Source organism: Tetrao urogallus (genome assembly GCF_951394365.1).
Source record: "Tetrao urogallus genome assembly, chromosome: 6".
NCBI lineage: Eukaryota > Metazoa > Chordata > Aves > Galliformes > Phasianidae > Tetrao > Tetrao urogallus.
The window spans coordinates 38,611,138-38,634,149 of NC_136819.1; the positions used below are offsets into that span (position 1 = coordinate 38,611,138).

The following is a 23,012-nucleotide window of genomic DNA, read 5'->3' on the forward strand; positions in this document are numbered from 1 at the left end:
GCCTGATTCTTGTCTTTTTCCTCCTCTGTGCTTTTACTTACTGGATAGAGTATGTATTAAGGTATGCTTAGTGCCATCTTTTGTACGTTTCTTGGTTTTTAATGGTTTCTGATGTCTTTGTCATTGCCTCCGCAGTTAACAAGCTTGAACTTAGCAAGTGGAGCTGTAGGCAAGGGGAATGCAGCTGTGCCCCCAGGCTACCGATCAGTGCTCAACAGAAAAGGGCCATTGTGGGCTGTTCAGTCAGACACTCTTACAGATGACAGAAGATGCATCTCTTCAGCAGTCAGGTAAGTTAAAACTGATGCTCCATGTTTTTGAAGGGGAGTGCATGGTACTCAGAAGCTCATCCGTAATTTTTTTGATCTCTTGCTCAGAAGATTTGGCCTAAGGACAAATACTTTTTCTCTTCAGGACTACGGTAGGAATTAGGCTCATGAAAACTAACGTGTGTTCCTAGTACCAGCAGTTTCGTGGCGGAATGAGTAAACAGATGAACACATGGAAAGGGAGGGAAAAGGAAAATGTCAGTTTCTTTTCTCTAATTATTTCTCATCTCTATAAGTTTTGGTGCTTTGATGTCAAGACATAAGCAGAATGCAAACTTTTACCTGATGCCGTAGAAATCTCCACCAAGGACTCATCTTCATGCTTTTTCTTTGAATATCAATTTTCTATTGTTTAAAAATAGAGCAGTACTCTGTAGTGTTTTATTAAGGTTCCTTTTCAGATGGCTTCCTTCTGCTTTTTATTAGTTTTGGACATTGGAATTTGTATTTGTGGCTGATACACTCATGGGACTCAGGGAATTGTGATTCTGCAGGAAAAAAAAAGCTATTTACCCCAAGGATTCTAGATCTTGGAAGTTAAGTGCCAGGTGAGCCTACTGCAGAAGTCTAGACTGGACACAGGCTCAGAACTGCTTAAGACATCTGATTTCTGCATTTGCTAGTGCTTTTTTGTCCTTTTAAATTCAATAACGAGGCAGGACTTCCACAACATGCATTTAGGCCTAGAAAACAATGTACAAGTGAAAATATTAATTCGTCTAATTGATTACTGGAAAATGGGGGAAGGTCAGAAAGGCAGATATACAGTATAGAAAGCATGTGACCTGAATGGTCATCTTTTCCCAAATGGGTTCTTCAATAGAAGGATTGGAATGGGATTTGGAAAGCTCAAGAAAAAAATTTCTTATTTCGTCAGTCACTGCTTTTCGTCCTGCCTAAAGAGGAGGAATGTGAGAAATGAATTCCTGGCCTGTTTCTGTTCCAGCACAGCGTTTGCCTCTGGGGTTTGCAGTTATTAAGAGAGGTGGTGATTCTGCTCTTGGAGACCAGCCAGGGTAGCTATTACCTAATCCAAATAAAGAACCTATCCAACAGGTGTAAGCTGCCTTCCTCTCCTACACAGTTTGAGGGAGCAGCAGAGTGCAGGCTGTCATAGGCTGTTTGTTTCTCAATTCTATTTGCACCTTTGCATGGATTCAGACATTGTTGGAAAGGAATTACAGTCATAATCTTCTATGAATCTCCACAGAAGGCACAGTAGTTACCACCTTTCTCTGAAGCCATTTCTGTCATATGTTGATACCTGCCGGTCTGACAACCTAGCTTTAATGTCCAGAGCTGCACTCTGAACTGTGCCTCATCTAGCATTCTATGTGTAGCTTAATGCTTGTAGAAGTTGTTCTATTTCTATACAAGGATCCAAAAGTTCTTCAGAAGTGTATGGCTGGTATAAGATTCTGTTGTCAAACTTTTTATGAAACATTTGGTCTTTCAGTACTTGAGTCATCCTCACTATTTTCAAACCAAGAGACAGAAAGACACCGTAAGACCCTTTGCTGAATTACTTTATTTTCATGGCTGCTTGCCTAAAATGTCCAGAATACTGGTAATTAGAAGTTTTTCATGAATATGGAGAAAAAATATCCTGAGACAACGCTGGATTACTTGGGCTGTGAACTTTCTTTTAATGCAAGAATTCCAAAAAGAGCATCAAGATCATTATATGCTGAAATAGCTAGTATTTCAAATGACTAATTTGCTGCTCAGTCTGTTACACTGGAGCTCAGCAGTTCACAGAGGGTCATCTAATGAGTGTCAGCCTGTGCTCAGTACTGGATGACTATGTGAAGAAAAGCTTCCTGTTTTCTTCCATTGAGGTTCTTGTCTAGCAGTTGTAGAATTTAGCAAGGATGGAAATGTTTTGTCAATGGGTCTCTTATCTGGCTTCCATTTGGCTCCAGTTCAAACATCTGCCTCTGAAACTCAGTCACTACAGTTTTTGCAGAGCTGTATGGTAAAACTAAGCCATTCTGCCGCTTCTGAGTTTTGCTTGAAAATTTTATTGTGATACTTGTGAGCTATGAGATTCAGGCTATTATTAATAAATTTTTCTCCTTAATTTCAGCTCCCCCAGTACAATTTATCTAAATTTCTTTGAGCAGAAGTTAGTTCTCCATTTTTTTTTTTGTGGTTGAATGTAACCTCTGTAGAAGAGTTGCCAAATTAATAGTCAGCTCTGCCAAAAGACAAAGGCAATCTTGACTTTGTAATACCGCGACAGAGAACAACACTGGATATGTTAAAATGTTATATATATATATATTCATCTATAGCACAGTCCCTTTTAAGACTTTTTTTTTTTTAGTTACTTCCTATAAGCTTTGTCTCTGTTCCCAGTCAGACTGAGGTTTAGGCTTTCACTACGTCCGAGATGAAGAAAGTACAAGAAGTGTGATGTTCCAAGTTGCATAGGGATTCACTTTTGACTTCTGTAACATGGCTGTTAGAGGCCCTTTGCCATGTTTGCTGTAGCCTGGCCTATATTACCCTCTATAGCTCTTTGCAGTTCTGCCAAACCTGCTCTCTCCTGTAACCATAGTCCTGAAGGTCTTATTCCAATCTGTCTCAGTTTCTTACTCTGCCAGTAAGAAATGTTACTTAGTCACATTCTGCCTTAGCCACGTGAACAGGTTAGTTATGCACTTTATAAGGAAAGTGTTTAAGATTGCTGCATATGATTTTATCCTAACATTAATAATGTAACCTAAGAACAACAAAAATGAAAGTGATTTCTTACTATCCACTGGAACTGATTTCCTAACACTGACCTGACTAGAAATGTGGCAATGGTCAGCTCCTGAAGACATTTTCAGTTGCACAATAAAGGTAGAAAATATTGTTTAAGAGAACAAAATTTATTGTTTAGAACCTCAACTAATTTCTGAGTACTGTTGGCAAATAGTTGCATAATCACCGGTGGTAGGCTTTCCTAGAAGCTTCTGGCACTGGAATCGCCAGTGGTATCTCACTTGTTTTTGAAACTGTTCTCAAAGAGTTTTTTGGGCTTTGCAAATCACTTAATTTCCATGACCTGGGCCAAAGCTAATGAGAGAGAAATCTTTCTAATTAGTACAGATTTCTGTGTTGTCAGTGGACAGCTTGGATTCTGCCATCCTTGCACAGGTTCATGTTTTAGAACTCACACAGGCAGTGTGTTGGCAAGCATTCAGCAGTGATACATGGCCAGTATTTTTCCAGAACCTTTGTTTCATTAGCTCCTGGGTCTTTCAGGACGGCTTTCTCAAAACTAAAGACACAACCAATCTAGCTCTGCATATTTTTTCCTTGTATCTTTTGACAGATTTATCTAACTCGGTTGAGGGAGGCAGGCAAGCGAGCTTCTCTGTCATCAGTGAGAAGCTAAAATGGCACTCCAACTTATACCAGACAGCTTAGATTCTGACTGCTATTAAAGTCAGAAACAAAGGATTCTGCTCTTCTCGTTGTTTAACATGCCGCAAATATTTCTTAGCTCACTTCTTAGCCAAGGTGCTCAGGCTCGTCAAGAAATGATGTTTTGTTGACAGGCTCCCTGAACTGAGTTAAATGCTGAAAACAGTGTTTTTCAGTTTTCTTATCTAGGGGTTTCTATGTTTAAGTTGTTCTGTCATTTGTAGTGATAAGAACAGTTCAGGGCATTGTGGGTGTGTGCATATACCTGCCATGTGTCCAGGTTCCAAAACAGGTTCTCCTTTTTGTAGTTCTATTTTATTTCTTGCCTGGAAATCTTGAGTGGGTTGGGAAAGCAGAAGATTCCACCCAGATATCTGGCATCCTAGGCTTTCAGGAACCCCTAATTGTCTAGCTCTGATCTGCAGTGAACCTGAGGCATTCTGGAAGAATTACCCCCATCTGGAGTACTGTGTCCAGGCGTGGGGCCCCCTGTGCAGGGAGGACATGGAGCTCTAAGAGGAGGTCCAGAGGAAACAAGAATGATCATTTCATAGAATGAAACTAGATGCTCATTGTGGTCCTTTTCAACCCAGGCCCTTCTATGATTCTGTGATTCTATGAATTAGATGTGCTGCCCATCCACTGTATAGTTAAAGCATTCATATAAGTGCTTGTGGGCTGCACTGCATGTATTTTACTGCTCATGTGCAAATCAACACGGGCACGGTAAATCCAGCACGTCTTAAAATCACATCTTCGTCTGAGATTGAAAGATGTGATAATTGTATTAATCTTGGCAGTTAATGCTACATTTTTGTAAGAATATACCTGTTTCTCTTTGTTGCATGTGTACTGCCTTGTAGTTCTGCATCTCAAGGGTTAGTGGTAACTTTCCTGTCTTCCAAGTAGCATGTCTCAAGCTCCCTGCTGTCTCTGGACAGGTAGAGACTGTCCATCCTCTGTCCTGTGCTCCACTTGCCAAGTGGCTGGAGCCTGTTTGTTTGCATAGCAGCTGGGTGCACGCTGACTGTGAAGAGACTGTACTGCACTGATGCCTCTGGAGGAAATGAAGAGAGAAGGCAGCAGGCACTGATGGCCACAACAGACCTTCAGTTTCAAGAAACTCTGCAGTGACCTTAACACCTCCCTAACTAGGCAGCACAGAAGTGCCAAAGCAGCAGCAGCAGAACATGACCAATACTAGTTCTGTGCCAGCACTGACTTCCCTGTTCCTTTCTCCTAATACCGTTTCTCCCTTTTCTTTTTCCCGTTGAGGAAATGTCTGATTATGAACTCAGTCTTTCTGCACTACACCACTCTTCTAGAGTTCTTCATGCTTATGTTGTCTTTTTCTTTCCTTCTGCTGTAAAGATGGCCCTTCTAATACCTAACAACAGCAGAGTGCTATCCTTGATCAGGAGTCCTCATTATGAGGCAAATCTCACACAGATCATTCCAATGCTGCTTTCCCTCAGTTGTTAAACCACTGTGAGAGCCTCCAGCTCACAGTGTCCTTTTATCACGCTGCTTGCAGGGATGAGTGTTGTGTTTAGGAAGGCTTGTATAGAAAAGTCCCTCTTTAGTAAGAGGGGCTATTTGCATTAGAACATACACAAGGCTGATTACTGTTGCCTGGATTTTCTTCCTGTCTTTCTTATACGCCTAAATTAATTAAATTTCACTATTTCCATGGGAGAATAAGTGAGAATGGGTGTAATGATTTTTTTTATTTTTATTTTTTCTGTGACCCCATCTGGTCCTCCTGGGCAGCTCTGTCACAACCGTATTCACTTATGGCCCTTGAGAAACAGTAGTTCTGGGAGCCTTGAGTCTGGGGGTTGATGTAGAATTACTATATTGAGAGGAAATTTGAGGATGGAGGGCGAAAAACAGAAATTCTACATGAGTAGCTTTACGTTCTTGCAGCACTCCCTGTCTCTGGCTTGTACGAGTTCCTTTTTCATATTAGATTATTATGTGGTATTATTATATACAACATAGTAGTGCATGGAGCAGCCTTCCACCTCCCCGGTAATCTCTGATCTTTGTCTTTAAGCATCTGCCAGGGTCTCTGGTGACAACTTGTTAACTTTCAAGGCAAACTGGCTGACTACACCTTCATAAATACATGGCTTGTCTTGTATTATTTCTTATATATTTTGGTCACGCTGAAGAAATGTGTGATGGCAGGTTCAATTACTTTCATCCTGCTTGGAAATTGCCCCGAGCCTCATTACCGCAGGCTGGCACTGCCTCGAAGGATCCCTGCTTCCCACAGCCAGGCCTTGGCTCTGGCTGCTTGGAGCCTCTGGGAGAGGAAAGGCGGAAAGCTCGTGACTTGCCCAGACAGTTTGAGGCCTGGCCCTGCAGCCTCAGCTCCCCAGACGCTGTTGAGTCGGACTTGGCTGGCAGCCGCTGAGCTGTTACTTTTCCGAGGTAATAAGTGAGATTAATCGCAGGACCCTTTCCAGAGGCGAAGGGGGTTTGGGTTGAGTGCAGCAAGAGTGCAGGAGCCAGTGCTGGGTTTGGGAGCTGGAGGTGAGAGCTGAGTCTTTGCATCAGGGCAGAGCAGGGCGCAAGCAGACTGGTGCATGGCCTGCAGCTGCAGCCTGGGGCATTCCTGGGGCTGGTTCCATCTGAGTGAAGGGGCACAGCATCTGCGTTACCTCTGAGGGTTTGCTGAGCTTGGGCAACTGTGCTTTTTGCAAATAGTCCTAGTAATGTGAGAGGACAGGTTTTTCTTTCAGCACCTGGCTCTGACTTACTATGACTTCCTTTCAGAGAAGGTATGAAGATCTTTTCCATTATTCCCACCACGCAGCCTGTGTTGGTAGGTGGAGGGCAGTTAACAGCATTTTTATGCCTTCCCTAAAGATAATACAGCATCACAGTTTTTGATTCTTTCTTTTCACCTGCCTCCCCTAACTGACCTTTCTCCAATGTAAACATAGGATTTGCCATCCTGGATCAGTCTGCTAATCTTTATACTTCACCTATTTTGTCCTTTGCAGTAACTAGCACTAATATCGTCAGTAAAAGTGCAGAACTTTTTGGCTAGCAGCAAATAAATTTCCTGTCTCTGGGAAAAACTTGCTTTGGCCCTCCAGCTGCTGATGGCTGACTTACATTTCTCACCATATTTTCTGTTCTACATAGGTAGCCTTGCTGTGGGTGTTGTTGTCATTAATCACATTTTACTGTCTGGAAAGGTTGTTGCCTCATTCATGAGCTGTAGCAGTGAGTTCCACAGGTGAATTCTGTATTACGCAAAAGTCTTCCTTTATAATTTTTTTTCAAATTTGCCATTAGTCTCTGCCCCTTTAATATGTCAAGGCAGACAGAAGTGCTTTCTTTATTTTCCGCACTATTTATTCTGTATGTTTCTATCGTCTCTTTCCTTACTTGTCTCTCCTGAACTAAACAGACCCATTCTTTTTCAAGTTCTGAATGGAAGTCTTCCAGCCCTCAAATAATTTGCTGGCTGTCTTTATTCAGATGACAGGACTTGAAAGCAGTACATCAAGTAGGAGTGAAACACTGATTTTATGTGATGTTGTCATTTTTAACTTATTATCTAACTCATAACTTGCATATACTTATACCTTGCTGGCTTCTGACCATGCTAAACATTGAGATTTCATTAATATATGGTTGTTTTTCTTTGACTATGCAGTTAATGTAACACTGAGAAACAGGTATAGGCAGTTCAGGCTGAAGTGATTCTTTTTTTTTAATTCTCACCAATGAACTCTCTTCTGGCTTTTAGCTCATATTAATAGATTTTGTTGGCTGTGACAGAAGCTACATGCTGTTCATGGTTCTAGTAACCATTTAATTTAGTATAGACCTAATTTAAATCTTTTAGGATCTTTTCTTATACCCTCTCTCCCAAGCCATCCCTAATCTTAGAACTTTAAAGTATTCTGTAGAGTTTCTGTGTGCTTTATATTGTAAAGTCATCTGCAGATCTCCTTTTTCTCTGTATTTAGTTAAATCTCCCAATCACCACTTAGAAATTGCTTTGCAGAGTGGTGGGCAAAGGGTTAATGTGGCCACAGCTCTCACTTCAGTAGTTTTTGGTGGGGAGATCAACTGCTCTGCCTCTCTGGGCTTTCTAGGAAAGAGGATACCCCAGCAGCCCAGTGCTCTGCAGGAGCTGCTCTGCCTAAAGCAGCCTTTCTCTGTAGAAGAGTTCTGAAAGGGTTACAAAGGAGCCTTGGCTGTTTCCTTGAGCTATTTGGAAAGGACAGGCCTCAGACAGTTTGGCAGGAACCTGGGGCCCTGTTTTTTCCAGCCCAGCCCTTCCTTCTGCACGGAGCTGTCAGGGAATCCCACGAATGTCTGGTTTCTCCCCTTTCCTAATTTTTTAACAATATTTTTATCCGTTCCTGGCTCTTTCCCACACAGGGACCTCAAGTTTTGTCCATTGCTTTGGCTCTGCAGGTAGTGAGATGGAAATGCTACCATGCCACAGCTGTTGGATTTAGTTCACAGTTGTGTGACTGAGAAGGGCACTGGGAAGCTTCCCAGAAGAGTGTTCTTTCTGTCATGATCTTAAGGTAGGTCCGTGTGACCTAAGAAAACAGGGATTGAATGGGCCCATCTTTGAACTGTGCTGTTCCTGTGGGTCACCGTAAGGCACTTGAAGCCTCAGAGTGCATTGTTCTGAATCCACTCCAGTAGACACACAGCAAACTTCTGCTTCGTAACAATGGATAGTCCCTTTTAAGCTAGTCTTGTAATGGACAAGACAGTTTAGCAACCCTTCCTTCATTTGCCTTATGCTCTCCAGGGCTGTCCTGAAGCTGAACTCATGGTGAATATTTTTGAGGTTTGAGTTTGCACTGTACCTTTTGGTGACAAAGAAGTGGATTTGTGTAGAGTGAAGGAACAGATGTCTTAATACTAGAAAGTTTGGTTACTGCTCAGAGCAAAGGTGTCTCTGTGTTGGAGATACCATGCTCTGCAGCTGAGAAAGCAAGATAATCCTAACTCGATTTTTCTTTCTCAGTAAGCCTTTCAGATGCTGGGAGCAGTGTATGATCTGAGATCCATGTGGAAAGCCTTTCCAGAAGGCAGTCTTCTTGTGGGACAGTCCCTGGACAACCCTCTGAGTTCAGCAGCCAAAGAGCCTGAAGTCAAACTCAGATAAATCAGGGGTTTCAGTGACCAAAAAAGAATGCCAGAGCAGAAGGTAGCAAAAGGGGCCAAAGGCTTTTTCTTCTTCCTGTTAGACTTTGTTTTGGGGGTATCTTCCCTTGTACAGCGAAGTTTCCACTACCAGTATGTGTTCACGTTTTCCATCCAAGCCAAAGTCATGCTTTGGCTTGGCTTGTTCAGGATGAACACCATACTTTTTGATGTGTTGTCCTGTGATATAACAGGAATTACCTTCCAAGAGTGGAGAGAAATCCCTTTCCTGTCCCTGAAAGTGTTAATCAGCCTTTCCTATGAAGGTCCTATTTTGTCACCTAATTTTCCCTACCTTTCGGACTGGGGAGGTTTTGTAGCTGACACAGGAGTTGGTGAATTCTATGTTGCTATATTCTATTGGCTCCATAACAGCCTGTTATTCTCTGGGCTTCTCTGGGCTGCAGGTATCAATCAGCAGCCGTTTGTGAGCTATGCAGGGCTCCAACATTTAACAACAACAAAAAAAAAAAGCCAAAAAACTCTTTTGAAAAAGGAGGAGGGGAAAAAAAAAAAGGCATTAAAAAGTCGGAAAGTATTTCAACTTCCATGTGTATGTGGTGACAGCTTTGTTAGGAGATCCTCCTTACTAGCTCATAGGTTTTTGAAGTATACACACAAATTGTGTGATCTGAAGAACTCCCCTGGGGAATGCCAGTTTTTGTTTAGGGTATGTATAGTGTGAGTGAGTAGTGCTGGTGGTGTTTTCTTAGTCTTTACCTAATGCTGTATACTGCCAGCCAGGAAGCAGTTTGACCAAAATGCTCTGGGTGAGAGGACTTGACTGATAATAAGATAGAATGCATTTCAGTAGCTTAGAAAGGCTGGACATTGGGCTGTCCAGAACCAGTGCTTATTACAAAGATTTTTAAGCATACTGGTAAAGGTAGGCTCTACAGCAGTAGGATAAATTAAGAATTATGTGGAAATACCAATGTATCCAGGATCCTTTATCATTAGCAGCTGTTCCTAGATGTTCATTCTGTAACAATAGTTGGATGACGAATATCCTCCTTAAAAATAAATAAATAAAACAACCACCAGGTAATGTTTAAAGTTACCAATTTCCAGAAACTCTCCCGTTGAATGTACTGAGCTTTTATTAGCATTTCTCATCCAATTACTGTCCTTACTGTCCACAAGCAAACCAGGTGGGGAGAGGCCAAGGCAGCCTGACTGATCCAAGTCTACTGAAAACTGAAATTGCGGTGTTACAAAAAGCTTGAAATAACTTCTTTGCTAGCAAGTGTGTTCTTATTGAATGCATTTCTGATCTCAGCTCCATTAGCAAATACTTGGATGCAAGATTCTTTAACAGACTCATGATGCTTAAGTTTTTGGTTTTTCCATAAATACCTTCAGCTGGCTGATACTTTAAACGGCAGTTAAAGGCTGTCCAACTTAAGCAGTGAGCATGACAAAGAGAGCACCATCTCAGTCATTAGGAAGAATCAAATGGGGAAAATAGTGTGTGTGGAAGATACAAGCACAGGCTCTTGAAACTCTCCAGGAACCCCAAAAGCAGTACTTCAGAGGCTTTGTTCTTAAGATAGGTGCATTGCTAAATGCGTCTCTTAATTAGAAAAAATTGCATTTGGTAGCTCCAAAATGTTCTCCAAGAGATGAGATTTTTGTCCTACTAACAGTGGTACCCTTAGGCTTCTGTTTTCAGAATTTCATATCAAAATATCAAGGAACGTAAAGTTTCTTCCCTATGAAGCAGTGGGCTGCCTGTTAGGATTGTTTGGAACAGCTGTTGTAGGGTTTCGTTTTGAGTGTTAAGAATCTGCTGATCTTTTTTTTTTTTTTTTTTTAAATTTTTAATTTCTTCATGGAGGAGCTTTGATTTAACATGGAATTAATTTAATCTGACAGCCATAAGAATGATGGCTTTGTTACTCCTTCATGTTCACAAGTATTTCAGTTCTTAATTTTAATTTGTTTAATTTTCTCTGAATAAATGCATATACCACATTTAAAAATATCAAATAAAATATCTTATTAGCAAAATAATTTTGGAAGTCGAGTGTTAGTAGTTGGGCTAATTCGGGATAATTTTCAAGAAATTTAAATTCAATCAATTTTTAGATTTTTAAAAAATATGTTGTCATTCTGTTCAGGATTTTGGTTTTACATAACTGATTTTTTTTTTCCCCCCAATGATCAGAGTCATCTCATTTCCATGTGAAATTCCAATTTTCTGCTGATTATGCTAACTTGAGTGATTTAAAGCATTTAATTATGGAGTTGGAGCTATTTGTTTTAAGGTCGCTTCCAACACAAGCCATTCTATGAAATACAAAAGTATAAAATATGAAAGTGAACTGATGTTATGCACAGATTTCTACATTGTTACAAGTTGTGTGGGACAAAATGATTCATGTCATGCATCAGTTTTCTTTATAGGTGTTTTCTAAACAGAATAAATTCCTTATAAGTGTATTATTATCTCTTAGGGCATTGTAGAACCTGAACATGTGACTATAAATATCATTAGGCCTGTGTTATTGAAGAGCATTTCTGTGGAAGGAAAGAAAACTGTATTGCTGCATTTGTTTGTAATCTGCAGGTCTCGTTCTGGAATGATGTAAATTCCTGCTAGTAGTTCGAACTATGAAATGGTGGTATGTTTCTAGGGAGCAAAACCGTGTAACACCTACTCTTGTAATTTAGTTCCAACTTTGGTCTGATGTCCATTTTTCACCTTTGTGCAATTGAGAGATTGCTTACTATCTTAACCTCTGCCTAATCCCTAGAGAGCCAATAGCACAGTGCACAACAAAAGATTATCCTTTGTGCAGATATTACTCTTTTCAGCTCAAGGCATCCAAAAGCCACATTTATCTCTTCAAAGAACAAGACTGTAATAGTGTAGCAGTACTGGTGTTTCTCAGAAAAGTCTGTCCTGTTTAGAACATTGGCTGAAACATCACAAAAGGCATCAAGTATAAAGAAGAGGCATATAAAGTATAGTATAGTGCATATAATATAGTATAGTGAAGTATAGTATATGTAGTATAAAGAAGGCATATAAAGATCTCATTTGGACATTTGATACAATTGTCATGGCCCTTTCCTGGTGTGCCTTATCTATGCAAGGAAGGGACTCTTGAAAGGACATTATTCCACTGAGTGGCTGGGATATTTTAGTCTGTCCTTATAAGGATTTAGCATCTGCAACTGCATCTTTGATGTGTTCGTGCTTAGCATTGCATGCAATCACTTGGTGAAATTCCTGAAGTACTGATTCCATGGTTCCCATCTGTGTTCCCAAGTCTGGGAGCTTCTGACTAATTATAAAGTTTTCTCTGTATACTGTAGGAAACAATTCCATTTTGGCTCCAGAAGAAGGGATTGGGTTGGACTGGAATATAGGATTGCATAATTTTTTTCAACTTTAACCACAAATTCCTATGAAAGCTATTGCGTTTCTCTGTAGATACCTGCTTTTAGCTTTTGGTTTCCGCTGTCACTAGAAGTATTCAACGGTCATGTACAGTCCAGAAGCAATCAGTCATTAAGGAAGCTGAGCAAAGTTGGATTTGCAAGAGAGCAGCACCATCCCATTCTACCTTTCTCAAACCCCTGAGGAGAAAACATGGACGGAGTGTTCAGTTAGGATGACCAGCAGAGCTAGCACAAATGTATCGTACACTTTTCTGGTTGTACTGAAGGAGGACACATCACAAATAGGTGTGCCTGTTCAAAGGGACTGAATTTAAAACATTCTACTTCTAGATGCTGCAAATTAAACAAGAGCTTATCCTCCACCTCTTAGCCTGCCATTGGATGCAAAAAGCAGAATTTTCATGCGTAAGAACTCAAGCTCTAGGTCATCTACATAAGTTTTTGTGCAACTTGAGCATCTTATGCAGCCTGGGTCTGACACAGAGAGGGATCTTTCAACAAACCCTAAGTCTGGGAACTGCCTTTTAGATCACACCAGTTCTTTGTACTGTACATTAACTATCTGAGCATCCTTTTACTCACTTTATTTTAATGACAGATTTTGTCTGCTGTCAGATTTGGTAGCTTCGTGGGGAAAGATAGGATTGACCCAGGTAAGCCTGAGTTTTTTCTTGTACTTTCAGTGGTATAATCACAAATTCCCTGTTCACTGTACATAACTGTGGTCCATCTGCTGGCCTGCTTGGTAAGCATGTGCATTGCTGCCAGCTAAGGAAAGAGGGAGGCAACTGGATGTTTTGGGGCTCTCCCACAATTTTCCACTCCAGCACCTGCTTTGGAAATGGCCAAAGAATTGCCAAACATGCTGAAGTGGTTAAGTGTACCAGGTCCTAAAGAAGCTAAAGGGGAGGAATGGTTCTTGCCTGATGGGTTTTCAAAGGGAGCTGAGACTTTGAAGTTTTGTTTTAGCAGCTGCCAGGTATGCTGCCTCAGCCCGTGCTGCACTTCTGCCCCCAGCCTTCATGCATTACATTCTTCTTTACACATGCCAGAATGGAGAAAATAAATGGGGAATAAAATTAATTAAACCAAGAGTGTGGATATTAGCAATAGAGTTGCTTTATTGTACCCTTTGGGTTAGAGTGCTTTCATGCCACATATCAGGGAAACACCTTGCACTTGCTTTGGCCCGTTAGAGGAACAAATTTGTTCACTTTAGTTTTTTTTGGCTTATCAAATTACTGCCATTCTGCTTTAATTGTTTCAGCCAAAATCAGGACAGTGATTCCTCCCAAAGTAATTGTTGTAGTTTTACTATTTTGTTCTGTAATGGCTACATGAAGTAGGCAGCAATTTATGTCCATAACGCCCCAGAATTCCTTTCTCAAAATGATGAGACCAGATTATCTTTCCAGTGAGGAAATTAAGATCCAGAGAATTGTGGGGGGCTGAATATTCCTGTCAAAGCAGGAGTGGGCACCATTCACTGCAGTAGCTGCTGGAGGTAGTTAGCTAGGAGCTTCCCCTTTGCTCACCCAGTTCTTCTCTGCTAGAAAGGAGGTGTTTTATTTCAGTTTATTTACACTAAATATTGAACTCCTTTATGATAACATGAACTCCTCAGTGAATTTTCCTGTGGAAACACTGGCTTATGGGAAATGCTATAGGCAATACTTAAGTTCTGTTCTTTTCTGCATATGAAGAGGTAGGTAGATCCCAGTAGGAGATGGGAATTTATGGAACAGCACTGGGAATGGAGTCGGGATTTTATTCTGTCCGGCTTAAAACAAAAAAGGAACAACAGCGAGGCCAGAATTGTCATAAACTGGAATAGTCTTCTCTGGCAAGGGAGTGTGCTTCTGTGGTATTAATCACTGGAGGACAAAGTGCCAAAAATGGAGAGATTCTTGCTCTGCAGTACTTGAACAGCTTGCTTTTTCAGGTGAGGCTTTATAAAAATAGAAGTTTTTCGACTCTTTTATTGCAGATCTTTATAGTCCATTTCTGGTATGTTGATACTAGTTTCTGGTGGTAATAGTGGTGGACAGATGCATGGGAGCTTTGGGGGGAGAGATGCAGTGATTTTTGTTGTTGTTCCAACGTTGGCTATAGATTTTATAAAAATACTTTGTCTTTCAACATTAGAAGTAGATAGCACGTAACTCAAGTGAAAGTGATGTTCTGTTAATTTTTTTTTGAGGTTGCATTTTAGCTACCACCAAAATGTATCACGTTTTTTGAAAAATACCTTGTTAGTTTTTAAGGTATTTTTCTCTACTGAAAAGTGTGCTGTGTTTTGGTTTGTTGTTTTTTGTTTGTTTGTTTGTTTGTTTTTTGTGCAAGTCAGGTTTGTCTGGAGGATTCTCAGAAGGAGCTCTACAGACTTGGGGAAATTCTGTCAGTTTTAGCTTGAGAAGAATGTGGGTACAAATTTGTTTTGTCTTGGCTGAAATAAGCACTTCCAGGAAACTTCCATGATCTCTAAGGATATTGGATGAAAAATAGGATTTACCTCTTACAGTACAAGTACAATATTATATGTGAATTAGGCTTGCAGGGATTCTAGAAAATCTTCTAGATGTAAAATAACTACTCTGGGATTGCTTTGGTACCAATGTGTTGTGCTGCTCTTCAGATGGCTGAAAGTTTGTATTTTGGTGTTTGTGTGTAGTATATATCTGTGGCCTCTGTATCAGTGGTCTTTTTTTCAGAAATATGCAATGGGTGATATGCTAGCCATGTCTATGCAACGTCTACAGTTATTAGGTCAATTTCTGCACTAGTAATAGCCCATACTATTATGCATTTGATTATGGCTTTGAACATATTGCACCACCACTCCCCAGCTACATTTTTTGTAATCATGTTGCTTATAGACATTAAAAATGCGTGCTAACACAGTTGCCACATCCTACTTTTTCTCCACCCTACTGTTCAAGGAGCCCCAGCAGGTGAATAATTCTTCGTACAGAAGGTGGAGGCAAATAAATAAATACTCTCTTAACTCCAGCGTAATGGAACGGCAGGAGGAACCTGAGGAGGAAGAGCAGTCTGTTCAGCAACTGAGAGGTCACTCAAATCCAGTCTGTTTGTTGCCGTACCTTGTTACCTTATGTAAGTTTATCTGAGGGATGAGAAGAGCAGAAACTTCATAAGGAATCAAAATTGTAATATGGAGAAAAATGGTGATTCTTGGGTGAGCATGTAAGGTCCATCAGGCTTAGGGGACTGTGTATGTCTATTTTTTTTAATGGGCAGCTCCTTGAGCTTCATTACATTGGAGCTAGGTTGATAAATTGTTTAGGTTTTTAAGGAAAGAAAGATCTTTTTCAGACCTTTTCTTTGCTCATGTATCGGTGCTTGGGGAATTATCCAAAACCAGGAGACTGCTAACTACAAGCATACAGCGTCACAGCGAGGACCCACACAAGTGACCTTTAGTTCATGTTTTGTATTTTTTCTTACTTGTTTGTGTTTCTGCAGATAGCTGTTATACAACTCTAGCTGTGTTGCTGGCTGGTAGCATCAGATGTGCCTTCCTATTGCCATTGCAATACTCTTTTCATTGGACCATTCCTCCTAATATTATAGTTGCCCAAGTAGCCTTCAGATGATGACAGCTCCCGTTTAATTGAATTTGCACATCTTTGATCTTGAAGTGCAGAACAGATTCTGGCCTTTCCTCTAGGTATACAGATTCTGAATGTAGAAGTGTTGCTTCTCTTGTGAAGTTCTGTTACCTGGCCATTGTTTTTGGCCTTGAGATTTATAAGCATGATGTCGGGGAACTCTATACTTCAGCCTGCTTTGTCCCCACAAACAGATTCTCTAAGCTATCAAGATTTATAAAGGCTTCTCTAAAAGACACCTGAAGAGGGTCTTCATTTACTGCAACAAAATGATAAGTATAGTGGATGTCAAGCAAATTTGATTGCTTTCATGAACTTCAGAGCAAATTTTGTAGAATTTGGAGGCATATGCTGTTGTTTAGCTTTGTCTGTTTAGTATTTAGATGACAAACTGTCTGAAGTTGGGAGAACGTGACATCTCTACTCCATAGTCGAATAACATAACTCAAAAATCATTTGGGCCTCAAGAAGTACGAAGCTTAGACAGCACAATCCTGGTGGAACCCTGGAAGACTTGTGGTGTAATGCCATCCTCTCCTGCATCTTTTGGGAAGCTGATAGAGACAGGGTCATGTAGCTCTGCAGGGTATTTATAGTCTTGAGCAGAGGCTGAGCAATTGGAGTACTCTCTCCCATCTCCTGAATTCTAATCCTCCCAAGCTCAATAGTCTGTTTTTCTGTTTGTTTATTCTTCTCAAGCGCTCTAGATTTCACCAGTGTAGCCCAATTCTAAGTTTTCATTTGCCTCTTGAGACTTAAATGAGAGGCGTGAGCTGCTCCCTTCATTCCCCATTCTGTTATTCCAGTGGGATCTTGCAGCTGCTGCTTGGGCACATCTAGTGAGAAGCACAGCACTCTGGGAAAGCCTACGCAGGAGGAAACTTAATGGAAAAATATTAAGGAGAAAAAAATGTGTTTGATGGACTTTTAATATAAAAGGGGGAAAAAAAATAGAAAAGGGGGAGGGGGAGATTTATTCCCTATAATAGGAACCAAATGTTGGCTGGGAGAGCAGCTGCACTCTCACTCTTTCCCTGTAAACTGTGAGCGGCTTTTCAAAGAAGGCATTACAGGGTGCAGGGCTAAACTACTGGTCCTGACTTAACCCTTGCGCCTCTGAACAGTGCTAGGGAGTATTCGCTTCCAGGACAGTGGCAGAATAGTGTCTTCACTTACAGACCCAGCCTAAGCTTATTCTAGGCAGATAGTGGTGCCTATTGTGTTTTCATCCTCTTGCGATACTGTTACCATCCACTAACAAAACGTATAATCAGGAATAAGTAGAGCCCAACAGTCTGTTCTGTTTTCATTTTCAGTAAGCTTTTGTGCTGTCTGTACAAGTCACATTTTGTGCTGGTCCACTCAATCCATGCTATTGTTTTATAGTGGAGCCTCTAGCAAGGAACACCTTTCCCATCTGAAAGTGGCACAGCAATGCATCTTAATTCCTGGTGCTTTGAATTCACTGGATAGGATAAAAGGGCAAATGTAAGGTGGCAGTTAGGTACCCTGTTACCCAAGTCTGAATGATTTTTCCCAGTCAAAGCAAAGCACAGTAGTGGTGAGGGGAAATTACTCAAAATCCATCTCTTCTGTTCGAATTTCATATCTAATTAGTGCTTTAAAATTTGGGGGGGTGCTGTGGGGGAAGGCAGTTCAGGCAATTACAAGTCATAAATGTAGGCAGGTTATCCTTCCCAAGGCTTCCTCCTGAAAGAAGTAGCTGGCTTCTGTGTTAATCTTCCCGCATATCTTGTTACTAAAATGTTTTTGCTAGCTTGCTTGCATTTGCAAGTATGGAATTAAGTGCGGGAAACATGAGACCACCACCACCTCTCACTCTGTATGGTTCACCCCTTTGTTTGCATTCACTGAGGCTAGGTGAACTTGTTAATCTGGATCACATGGTGAAGATATGCTTAGTTACCTTTACTGGTTCTCCAGTGACTTGATAAACCACAGCAGCATGGTGGCACTGAACTTTAGCAGCCATTTGGCTGTTAATTTTCTTCCTCATTTAGTCTTTCTAATAGTGAATTTAAAAGCTGCCGTGTGTAAAGAGAAGGAAAAAAACCTGTTTTTTACCAGCCCCTTATTCCCCAGATATGAGAGATTGCAGCCAAGGATGCTACTAAGGCCCCATCAGAAAAATGGCTCCATTGAAGAGAAAATATTTCATTTCTAAAGACTGGCAAGTTTAGTGCTCCTGTAAGTAAGAGGTTTATAATGCCAGCTAAATCTTGGAATAGCTGAGGTAGATTAGGCCTACCTCCAGAGATTTATTAGTACTCCATAACCTCAATTTGTTCTTCCTCTGCTAGACTGCCACAAATCTGTTTGATGCACCTCATTTCCAACCTGCTAAATCCAGCCTGCCTGTATATAGAGAGTTAAGGCCTAAAATGCACTTAATTCCTAATCTGCAGCAGAATTTAGCAGCTACTACACAGTCTGTCTTATAAGAAAATCTATCTTTACTCTGAAAGTCAGTGTCAGGGAAAAAGCAGGAATAATTTACAGATGCCAGGGAGCAGGAAATAAAATATATTGTATTATCAGCAGCATATATCAGAAAAGGAGAAAGCCCAGGAATTTGGATAGAACTTGTTAGAATATAACAAAGGAGCAGGCAGACAAGGGACTTTTCCACTATAGCTATTGTGCATCTGCATCCAGAAAGCATTCAGATTTGAGCGCCTTTCTAGCCCCAAATACTGATTAAAGTACAGAAAGTTTATAGAAAAGCACACGAAGGTCTGAAAGGCCAAAGTCTGGTGAGGCTGACTAAGCTCGAAGGAGATATAGGTCTAGTAGTGAAGGTTTAGATCTGAGGTAAGGAGAAGAGCATGCGAAAATCTAAATTTAGTGGGGGATGTTAGGGAAAGTTCAAGACTGAGTGTGTATACCTGTCTGTGCTGTTGTGCAGCTGATGATATGACACCTGGACTCCACCAAGCCCCTAGGACATGAGCATTGCAAGCAGACAAATTGGATGCTTTTGCATGCATCTTTGTTTTTCAATAAAATTCTTGTAACAACAGCAACTCTCTCAGTGTAAAGGAGGAATTGTGGGAATAGCAGAGGGGGACTCCTGACTTGCTTAAAACTATGCACATAAAAATGTTCTGGGTTCTTTAAATTGTGCCTCTGTTAGCTCTAATCGCTAACCCGTGAAAGAATCTGGAAATTGTTGCTAATTCCACAGAACTTCTGTTCTTTCCCTAAACCAACTTGACCTGCACCTGGTACATCTGCTGTCTTACAGCATGAAGATGCTGATGACTTTCTTACCTGCTCTGTAGGTAGACGCAGCTGAGGCTACTGAGAAAGTGGGAAGCAGAAGAGCTAAGGCTGAACCTATTACAAGTTCCTTGCATCCGTGCCTCATCACTAAGAGAAGTTTTGATTGGTGCTCTGGGACAGAAGCTTTCCTACATCTCTGTAACACCTTCACTGTGGGAGATTGTATGTGTCACTTTGAACTGGATTTGAACCCAAAATGCCATTCCACATTTACTGTGCCGATGCAGTCTCGATAGGCTGCTTATTAACTTTGAAATCTTTTCCATGGCTTCCTTTGCAGAGCCTGAAAGCAGATGGCAGACTAGGTGATGGCTTCCTCCTTTTACACAGGCCTTCTGCTTCCTGCTCCTTCTCTGTCTGGCTGTACCTTTGCCAGGGGAGTTCTGGACAGCTCTCTGGGCTTCATGGGGTCTCCAAAGTTCCAGGCAGAGCTCATTTAGGAGTATCAAAACTGCTTTGTTCTCCCTGTTGATGTTTTTTGGAAAGATGCCTTTCTTTACTTCTGTAGTATAGCTGCTTTGTGTTGTAGGGGGTCTGCATATTCCAGCAGTCAGATCTGCAGGCCATGCTAAAATAGAAGCTCTTGCTGACCAAGCTACACCAAAATGGCTCTTTCCTAGAGACTCTTGATAACAGCAGAGGACAGGAACAAACCATTCTGAAAAGCTTGATGTTCTGTTTCTTAATTTTTAATTTACTGCTTTTGAATCTGAGGGGAGGGAAAGGGGGAGAAGAGACAAAGAAAAGCCTTGAGGCAAGCAGCACTGTGAGAGGCCCGACTGCTCTGCATCTCAGCCAGGCCCCCAGCGTCCTGGGCTTTGTCCCACTATGTTTATCATTGCTCCATAGCCAGCCCCAATCTAGGGCCTATTGTTAGGGATGGAAGAAACACATAGTGTGCCAAAGAAAATGTTTGATGTTTTTCTGAGTGCCTGAGCATAAGTCAGCAGGATGCTGGGAGCTGCCACGCTAGATGGAGTCATTAGTTACTAGGCCAACTACTTTTTTAGCAGCTGGTGCCCACCAGGGCTTTGTACTGAAAGCTTCCTGGACCTGTCATACCACCTGAATGCCCTGTAGGCAAGAAACTACTGCCTGAGATTGTCTTACATTCCTTGGCAAGGTGGGAGCTATGATTTATAAATGCTCTATGTTCCCTTCTTGCCAGAGAGGGCCCTTGCTCCTCCTTAGCTCAAGCCTTTACAGAAAGGGGATATAAAACATCATTGTTAGCTCGTTACCTAGTCTGAAAGGATGAGAATTCTTTACTCAGTTTTGTAGACCTCCAGCTTATACCAACTCCTGCTGTCATCCTATTGCTTCTTACAAACTAAGTAGAGTTACACGTAAAGCATTATTTTTCAGGATTGCTGAAGCTCCATTTGCACAAGTAATTTGAGCATAGTTTGCATACCTTTCAGTGAGACGTAAGCACTTTTCAAATGTTTCAAAATTTCTGTTTACTAAGTGATATATGGGAAACACCAGCATGCTGCATTGATATTGTTGCCTGCTACACAGGAGTCAATGTCAAGCAAGTGCCCAGCTGTGCCATTGGAAGAAGGCTTCAGCTGAAATTCTAATGAAAGCATGAAATGTGTATGAAAGCATAAATGAAGTTGTTCTTTCAGTAAGGACTTGCTATATGTTAGATAATAACAAAATAACTACAAGATTTTCTGGCTGGCTTTCAGTGGACTCGATTATAGCTTAATTCCTTGGCATTTCCTATAAATCCGTTTGAAGTAGGGGCAGAAGTCAGCATCCATGTTTTTTGTAGAAGCTTATCACCCCATTCCTTTCTTACAGCAGCTACTTTATTTAGAGTTTTTTTTCTCTTTTTTTTTTTTTTTTTTTTTTTTTTTCCCCCTGTAGTCAGTGAACAAATGTATTAGCATTTATTAGTATTTTATTAGCATGTAGAACTGCAGTATATCTGCATTAGCTTCTAGCACGGGTGAAAGTAATTGATTATGAAAGTGTTGCTTGCACCAGAAGAGAGCTAATGATTTTTGAATAACATCCTCATGGATAACCAAAGCAGGAAAGAGAATTTAGGACCAGCAAACCTGAAGGTTAGTGCATTGTGTTCTAGCACTTTTAGACTAGGTTGTGATCATAACAACAGAGAGAGAGATTGAAATTTCTCTGGAAAGCAAGCTTGTATCTTTTGTGAGACAAAAAGTTTGCAGCAGAGAGTCTTATTCTGTCAGTGCAGAGGAATAGGGAATTCTGGCTCAGGCTTTATAAAAGCTGCAGTTCAAAGAAAGGAACACAGTGGGTTTCTTGCCAAAAATACTGAGTAGCCCTAAGAGCTGCTGGAAGGACAAAATCTTGCTTACAAAAGATGGACCATAATGCCAAAGCTGAGATTTCCTGTACATAGTAAAGGTCTGAATTCTGGCCAGGTCTCTAGACTAAGCAACCCATAAATAATCCTGAGCAAGCAGTGAGAAGATAGCTCACAACCAGCTTGGCTGATAGAATGAAACTCAATCTCCTCTGGTGGCACAGGCGGGAATTTCTGTTTCCCATCTGCATGTACGTACATACATGTATATACCTGTCCTCTGTAAGCACAGAATGGCAGGGTTTGCAAAGGACCTCTGGAGGTCATAAATTCTGACCTCTGGGCTGAAGGACATTCCCTACAGCAGGTCGCATGGGTAGCCATGCAGGCAGGTACTGAATATCTCCGTAGCAGGAGACTCCGCAACCTCTCTGGCAAACTGTTCCAGTGTTCTGTCACCCCCACTGCAAAGAAGTTCTTCCGTGTACTTGTATGGCGCTTTCTACTTTCTGGTTTTAGGCTGTTGCTCCTTGTCCTACCATTACACACTGCTGAAAAGAGTCTGGCCTTGCCCAGTTTCCTCCTGTATTTTAGATATTCATAAACATTGATCAAATCCCCTCTCAGTCTTCTTTTCCCCAGGCTGAGCAGACCCATTGATCTGAATGGGTATATCCCATTGGGGCCCAGGGATTTGTGCACTTTGATTTTGGCTGCATGGTTGCTCAACCAAAGGGAAGTCTTCCGTTCTCCAGACTCTCTCTCTCACCTCTAAGGTCTGAGATTCCCAACAGGCAGTCTTTGTAGTAAGGACAGAAGCAGATATGCATTCGAGGAGTCATTATCGTACAAGGAATAATTCTGAACTGAAAACAAGCAAACCTGTTGGTACCGACTCTTAATGAACCATCATTTCCACTGGGGGTACAAGTTTCTTTCTGATTATTTTTGACTTTGTCTAAAAAGATGTGAGTTGTGGAAAAAGCTTTTCTTTCAGCTAGGTTGTTTTTATAGAGTTTTTCTACCATGTGAACCCTGTAGTATTTATTAAGTTGTGAGGTCCTCTACAGCCTTTTTACAGGCTTCATTACTGTGCTGAATCTGTTGCTGAATACCTTAAGCAGAAAAGCTAATTTCAGGAAGGGCGTAAAGGTGCTATCTTGCTTTGTTAGGGCATCTGATAAGACGAGGCTGAGGATAGGAACCATACCATGATGCATTCCTCTGAGCATGGCAAACAGACTGAGAGCTGGAGCATGTCACTGGCAGCAGAATATTGAGTCTCTCCTGAGCCCAATTTTCTTGTACTAAGGGAAGTTTGGCTTTAGATGTAGTATCAGCAACGTGGTAATATGTTATATGGGGACTTTCTGAAAGTGCTGATAAACTACCCCTCTATGAAAGTGATCTAAAGATTTGCAAATGCGTGCGCGTTCACTTATCGAATAT

At 41.1% G+C, this 23,012-nt stretch overlaps 1 protein-coding gene across 1 annotated transcript in view; it reads left to right on the top strand.

The window, feature by feature from the left end:
- TTLL5 (tubulin tyrosine ligase like 5) overlaps window positions 1-23,012 on the top strand; it is a gene marked incomplete at both ends in the record, with an annotated part of 117,359 nt that overhangs the window by 65,802 nt on the left and 28,545 nt on the right. Inside the window, one exon of the mRNA XM_079537529.1 lies at window positions 136-290. Coding sequence (XP_079393655.1) covers window positions 136-290 — 155 coding nt within the window. The remainder of the gene's footprint in view (window positions 1-135; window positions 291-23,012) is intronic.